The sequence below is a fragment of the Malurus melanocephalus genome, unplaced genomic scaffold, assembly GCF_030028575.1.
Source record: "Malurus melanocephalus ecotype Western Australia unplaced genomic scaffold, MMel_1.1 scaffold_428, whole genome shotgun sequence".
NCBI classification, from domain to species: Eukaryota; Metazoa; Chordata; class Aves; order Passeriformes; family Maluridae; genus Malurus; species Malurus melanocephalus.
The window spans coordinates 510566-518010 of record NW_026623660.1 but is presented as its reverse complement, the minus strand read 5'-3'; the positions used below and the strand labels follow the sequence as shown (position 1 = coordinate 518010).

Sequence of the window (7445 nt, the reverse complement as noted above, 5' to 3'; positions counted from 1 at the left end):
AGGCACGGCCCGGAGCGAGCAGGCGGGCAGGAGGAGCCCCGGGCACGCTGCGCTGCTCTCCCCGCCACCGAGTCGCTGCCGGGCCGTGCCGGTGCCGGCGGTGCCCCGCGGGCGGCACTTTACCTACGAGGAAATCCGAGATGGCCAGGTTGAGGAGGAAGAAGTTGTTCTGGGTGCGCAGGCTGGAGTCCGCCACGAAGGCCAGCATCACCAGCGCGTTGCCCGCCACGGTGACGGCGATGAGCAGGGCCATCAGCGCTCCCAGCGCTGCCGTGCCCGCGGCGGCGAAGCGCCCGGCGGCGGCGGAGCCGTTCAGAGCCCCGCCGCTCTCCATGGCCCGCACCGCTCCCGCCGCGCCAACGCCGCGGGGCTGCTGCCCCTCCCGGCCCCGCCCGCTCCCGCCTCCCGCTCCGGCCCCCAGCACCCCCGCGTGCCCCCCGAGCGGCCCCGAAACTCCCAGAGCATCCCCGAATCCGCCCAAGCATCTCTGCATCCCACTAAGAGCATCCTCGGGCGTCTGTACATTTCCCCGTGTCCTCTCAGCCAGGGAGCATCCTTGTAGTACCCGAGAGCATCCCTTCATTCCTCCAGAGCATTCCTGGGCATCCACACGTTCCCCTCTCAGTCTGGTAGCATCCTTGCACTACCCCAGAGCATCTTCTCCTATTCCCCCTTCCCTTCTCCATCTGAAGCATCACTGCATTACCTGAAAGTATCCTTGCATCCCCTAGAACATCTCTACATTCCTTTCCCCCCTCAGCTCAGGAGCATCCTTGAATTTTCCCGGAGCATCCTTGCATTCTGCACAGCAGCATCCCTGCATCTCCCCAAAGTGTSCCCCAAGACAGAGGCCATGGGGAGTTATTACAGCTCCTGTCTGGGGTCTGTGCCTTAATGAAGTGAAGGTCAGAGCTTCATTTGCCTTTTAATCAGTCAGCCAGGAGGGTTCCCCGGGCAGGCAGAGCATGCAGGATGATGATCTTGCCCCTGCTCCTCATGGGCAGCAGGAGGGAGAGCTAAAGCTGCCCAGGAGSAGGCAATTCTTTATGAAATGTCCATGCCACCTGGTCTGCAAACCAAGGGATCTTCGCCCCCAGCCCCAGCTCCAGGGAGGTGATTAAATGCTCCCTTCTTCCACCAATTGCTCACTCTTCGTGGCTAAAGAGAGTTTTGTCTCAGGACTTGTTTCTGCAGGGTGAAGTGACCACCACGGTACAATCCCAGCGCATGGTGCCTGCTCCAGGTCATGAGGAGGGGAAACACCTCACGGGTATCGTGTCATGGGCAGGATCAGCTCTGCTGTGCCACCTCTGGAGAGCAGCAACTGCAAAACAGAGACGGGTACTGGCTGGAGACCCTGGTCAAGCACCCTTCTCCCTGGGGAATTCTCCYAAGTTGTGAGGAACAGAGRGAAAATAATCAAAGCAAGAAAATYGTGCAAACCCAGAAACGAGTGTGAAGTTAATGCCCAGGGGGTTTGCCACCTTCTGATTGCTCCAAAAGCTATTTTCACCTCAGAAACTACTAAAGAATTCTTCAAACACGCTGCCACAGCCGCTGTCTTGATGGCAGCGGCTGATCCTGCTGGGCGAGGGGCGAGAGGGCTCTTTGGAACCGCCGTGAATAATTTGGAGCCGAGCAGGGGGAGCACATCTCAGCACTGCCGCAGGGGTGGCCTTTGTGGCACCCACCRAAGGGTGACCTCAGCAAGAACCAGCCTCATCCTGTCCCTTAACGCCCCCAGCATCGGGACACCGTGCTGTTTCTGTGTTCGGACGAGTGTCCCCAAGGTGCTCCGCTGCTGCCGCGTCCCGACAGAGGATGTCACTGTGTGCCCGCGGAGCCGCGGCGTGTGCGACAAACCCGGGACAGCGGCAAAACGGCTTCGAGTGGCTTCGAGTGGCTTCAGCACTGCTCGGAGGATGATCGGATTTAACCGTCGGAATTTTGCCATAGTTCAGCTGGGCAGCCGCAGCACGGCCGCAGCAGAGAGGACATGGATTTTATGACGATCACAACAGATGTGACGGAGAAACAGTTCTGGGTTTTTTTTTTTGTTTTTTTTTTTTTTTTTTTTTTTTTTTTTTTTTTTTAACCCTCGTGATGTTTAATGAACCCACAAACTGCTGTTTGTGATCTGGCGTTACCTGTAATCTCTAGCTCTTCAGTAAAGCATTAGTATTCTCTGAAATGTTTACAGATTCCAAATGATGGGGTGTGCACTGTGCAGCTCCTCACCCTCGGAGCGGTTTGCTGTTTGTTACCTGTCATCCATTATCCAGAGTTTTCACCATCCCCATAGAAAGCAAACCCCCTGCTTTGTACCTGAAATTGTTTATAAAACGATACAATACAATGCAGACAAATCACTGTTATTGTTTGTCCAGAGTTAATTGCCAAGATTGTGAGATAAATAAGAGGTGATGGAGCTCAGATTACAGGTTTCATGGTCCTGATGACTCTTGCTTCAGCAGACAGCACAAGTGCATGTCTAATGTATTTCAGGGAACATGCCATGGTGGTAATAAAGGAAATCACAGAACCTGTAGTTAAAGCAGCTCACACAGACATGGGAGCAGATGGTGTGACAGCTCACGTTTGGCCCGGGCTTGCTCAGGACATATGCCATGTGTACATATCCCATATGCTCAMAAGTGCCTGTGCATGTTCATATGGGGTGTTCTGATCACCTGCATCAGGCTATGGGGTCCTTGAAAATGCTAAGAAATCACCTGTGAGGCAGCTTTCAGAMAGGTAGGAGGAGGACTAACATCTCTGCCCTCAGTGCTGAGAGCTGCAAATGGCCACAAAGCCACCATGACCCTGAGAAGGATCACAGATTCTGGAGGGGAATTGTCCCCATCCGGGCACAGCATGTGTCCCTCTCTGTTTAAAACATGTCCTGCACATTTTCACTTAGTTTTTTTCCTGCCTTCTTTCCTCTCCTTCATTTTTTTATTTCTCTCCATTCCCAGCTGTAACCTGTAAATCCAAACTCCCAAAGTGTCCAAAATCCCTTTAATATAGGGAGATTTTTCATAGTTGGACCTGTCCCAACCTGCCATGACTGCTTTAGACTTCTGGGGAAGGAGCTCCTTAAAATTACAAATCACCTTGTCACCAGAGAAAGTCACATTTCTGTCCTTGTTCAATCCAACAGCACAGGAAAATGCTGAGTTTAACGACTCTGGGGGAGGAAAACACTGCAGAGCACGGTGAGTAATGCCATTAGTAATGAAGGAACTGTCTGATCAGAATTAACACTTGATTCTTGTCAAGGCCAATTCAGGATTGTATCTTGAAACGAGAWTTTCAGAGCACAGTGGGGAATGAAACCAGAAGTTATCCTACATCTGTCAGCTCGGACCGAGTTGGCAGCTGCTGCTCAGACCGAGAGATGTTTTCAGAGAGAGACAGCAGGGTTTGAATACCAAGATGTGATATTCATGTGCAGCTGCTACCAGCCATGCTGGAAGCACTTTGCCACATGGAGGARCGAATGTTAAAGCTCTGTGGAAAAAGTGTCCATTCAATCTGGTACTCCATCAGGGGATGGTTGAGGAGGCAAAGCTGGGCTTTGTTCCTAAAACTCTTAATGGCAGCGAGCAGTGTGGGTTAGGAGCAACAAAAGGAGCTTTGGGAAGGACTAAAACATTTCTGATCAAAGCCAGGGCTGTTCCCAGGCAGATGGAAAACAGAGCAGCTGCAGAGAAATGAGCTGGGTTTCTCTGGGCCGTGGTGCAATTGTGCCACACTGGGCTCCTTTGCATTCCATCAGACTTTTATAAAACTTCAGGTCACTGAGCAATTAGAGGGGGAGAGTTTAARCCCCCTTGTGGAGTCCACAGATTTCTCCAGAGCTACCACCAGGTTCTCACGTGAGGAGACCTACAAATGTCAGCTCCCTCCTTTCCTGCAGGAGCTCATTGCTAACCTTATGTAATATTTAACAGACTTCCTGGGTTAATTAAGTGTACTGCTTTATATAGTAACTAACATATCTCTAATACGTATCAAAATTTAATTCAGTTTAATTCATTATCGCAGCTCAACGTGGGCCCAGTTCTCGTCTCCCTCACAAAAGGGGATGAAAAAAGATGAAAATCCATTAATTCATTGTGTGCTTTAGGGAGGAKGATGGAGCCCTGAGTTTGCCAGATCACTTCCAAACATGAAGATGGACAGCTTGGTCTTGTCTCTGCCCATCTAAACTGAACCAAAAGAGTTTTTTCTGATTCATGCCAGGGCAGCTGAGAGCAGAAGCTGTCCCCAGAGACTCACATCAGGTGTCATAAAAGCTGGAAGGTCCCTCAGGATTTCTGAAATATTTGAGGGATTTTTCTGTAAGCCAAAGCTTTTATTTCCAGTCTGACATTTCTTCCCCAAGCATATGTGGTTGTGTAAGCAACGGGGAACAGAAGGAAACRCATTTCTCTGGGGAGCAGAGGGCAAGCAAGATCTCCGTGTCTGAGATGAGGAGAATCAGCAGTCTAGCTAACTGTGTCTTGTTTATTTGAACATTTGGCTTCTGAGAAGYTCCTGATAATGAAGCCTGGTGCTTCCAGGCTGCTGGGCAGTGTCCAGCCAGGAGGGACTGAAGGTTGTTGTCATTCTGTCCCTCTCTGGTGGCTCCTGTGAAATGACACMGCAGCATCTGCCCAGGTCCCATGGGCACACCTTCACCAGGACACCACCCCTGTCATCTCTCTGCCATTGTCACTTTTAGCAGGAATTTCAACTGTTTGTGTCTCTAAAAGCCCTCTCAAGGTTTAAAGTCCAACATTTCAGCATCTGCTATCAAGTGTGTTTTCTCCAGAGARAGGTGCCCTTCCTGGGGAGATGAGAACACATTTCCTGTCCTTCCAGCTCTTGTCAGCTCTGCCAGGCTCTCTGTCTCACTCCTGTCAGGTCCTGTGGCCACTCCTCCATTTTTTAAGGGGCTGGATTCTGCTCAGCTCCCTGGTTATGAATTTGCTACAGAGAGATGCTGCTCATCCWCCTGCTCCTTGCCTTCCAAAGCCTGACCCAGATCACTTTAATTTAGAAAGACCTTTATCTGTACAGGGATTTTCCCTGAGTCCTGGCTTTTCTCATTAAAAACCTTGTCTCAACCCCATCTCTGGCTGCTTGAGACAATGCCAAGCCTGTCCTTAGATCTGTGTAACAAAGGCAGATGGAAAATATATTTCCTATTGARCCGTGGTGTGCCTGATGTATTCCCTTCTATTAATGAGTGCTCTGGGTCCTGATCTCTGATTCCTCATCTTTTCATTCTTTTGATRTTGGTTATAAGGCAGCAGAGACTGATAGAGAGTATGTCAGGCATTCAACTACAGAGGCGTGGGCAAGAGGAGTGAAAAGGGACACGGGGACAGGGGGAAGAAAAGCATTTAGGCAAAGCTGCAACAATGCTGAGGATGTTTTTCRCTGTTTTATTATCTGTCTTCCTCTTCCAAGCCCAATTCCTGTTCCTGCAGCTGGTTTGGCCTCTAAACAAATCATTTKGAGTCAGATTTGTGCAAAGATAGCACGGGACAAAGGGAGCAGAACCCTCCTGGGTCTGGAGAAAAGCTGAGACCTCCARCAGGGCTCTTTCTTGGGCTGGCTTGCAGCAAACAGTGTTTTAGCAAAAAAATCCATCTCATCAGCCAGCCTGGGCTTGCTGAGGCTGCTGACCCAAAGAGAGGGAGTTTGTTGTGGCTGCAAGTGAYAGGATTCTCATTTTCCTGACTGTGATGATGAGATGGCTCTTGTTGTAAAACCACTCAGCTCTTGGGGGACTCCAAATACTGCAGAGCTGCCACTGGATGTCACAGCTGCTGTGATTTGAGGAGAATTCAAACAAAAAAATGGGAAAGAGAAAAACCTGGTCACTAGAAAGAGGGAGTTTCTCTACTTTCCAAACACATGTTGAAGGAGAGAAAAAGCAACGAGCAGAGACGAGCAGAGGAGTTCTTCCTGGAGCTGCCTGTGGAGCTGTGGCTGGAGAGCAAATCCAGGGCAAGTGGGAACAGAGGAGGAGACCAAACCAGAACCAGGGGCCATCACCATCTCCCTGGTGGCCAAAAGCTTTGGCAGTCAGTGAGGAGCTGGGATATTCACCACCCAGTGAGGCCCAGTCCCACCACACTGCCACCCCCTCCCACAGTGCAATTCCTCTTTTAATCTCCCCTCATTTTGCTCTGCTTTAACTCTGAGTGAGGTGCTTTTTGAGAAAGGCTCTGCCCATCATTTCAGATTCTATTTCCCTCTCTCCTTGCTTTCTGCTGCCCATCAGTGCTCTCTGACAGCACRACACTGCTCATTACAAAAGGGAGGGATCAGGTGCAAGAGGAATTTTCCAAATAATTTTGCAAACGACTGTGCGCAGAGGCACAGAACAGCTTTCTGAAACTGAGTTAATAATTCCAGTTAATAATGCACCACTCACAGCTGATGCTGTTCCCAGGCTGTGCAGATCCCACTTGTTTGCAGGCAGGTTGGGAAGTGACTCTGAATAGCATTTTATGTGTCACTTGGCATTAAAGAATATTATGGCATCGTTTTAAAGCATTTCATTTCTAAGCAATCCTGCCTGAGATTGCATATATAAAAAATGGGCTAATTTGTTTCTAGACATTGAATTTATACATGTGATCTCTCCAGCCTGTCACAGCCCTTTTTTGAGGATTGGGACACAGCACAGACTTCCACAAATTAATTGCACAAAGTACGCAGTGTTTTGAAAAGCAGTTCCTAAACAGACACGTGGCATTGAGCAAGAAAGGTGAATGATTGGGAAAGCACATGAGTTGCTATTTACAGCAGCTGGATTTCAAACAGTTTTAGCAACTTACAGGCCCCCTTGTAAACAAGCAGAAAATATTCCATGATATTCATTTAATCAATTATAATGATTAAGTTGGGTTTTTTTTTAATGATGCTGCTTTCAGCAGCTCAGACCACCCGATGTGCACCTCCCACTTGCTTCCCTGGGCAGAAACACGGCGTGAAGGGATGGTCAGAACTGATGGAGCTTCAGGGATATGCTTCAAAGAGCTTTTTTATTGCTCTTCTCGTCGTCTTCAGAGCTCTGGTCGCTGTCTCAGACTCACGGCAAGTGCGGARCAGTGGAAAAAACAGTGCGAGGACGAGGAAAGGGGAGGATTGTGTCTGTAATTGCTCGCCTGTAATTATCCGCCRTTGTGCATTCTGTTCCTGCTTCTCATTAGCATAGAGCAGGGACAGTGTTTAATTGCAGCAGGGCTGGGTCCGTGGCGTTCTCTGCGAGCAGAGCCCATCAAACCAGCCCGGTGGGACCGTGAGCTGCTCTGGGGAGCTGATGGGGTCAGGGGACAGCAGGACAGAGCTGCTGGACACCAAGGGACAGAATACAAACCACAGGGTGCTGGGCACCAAGGGACAGAATAGAAACCACAGGGTGCTGGGCACCAAGGGACAGAATA

The 7445-nt window shown here is 49.9% G+C and overlaps 1 protein-coding gene across 1 annotated transcript in view; it reads right to left on the bottom strand.

Annotated features, from left to right (window-relative positions):
- Positions 1 to 334, bottom strand: part of HRH3 (histamine receptor H3) — a 2897-nt gene extending 2563 nt beyond the window's left edge. Inside the window, exon 1 of the mRNA XM_057379973.1 lies at positions 124 to 334. Within this exon, the coding sequence (XP_057235956.1) occupies positions 124 to 334 (211 nt within the window). The remainder of the gene's footprint in view (positions 1 to 123) is intronic.
- Between the last annotated feature and the right edge of the window lie 7111 nt (positions 335 to 7445).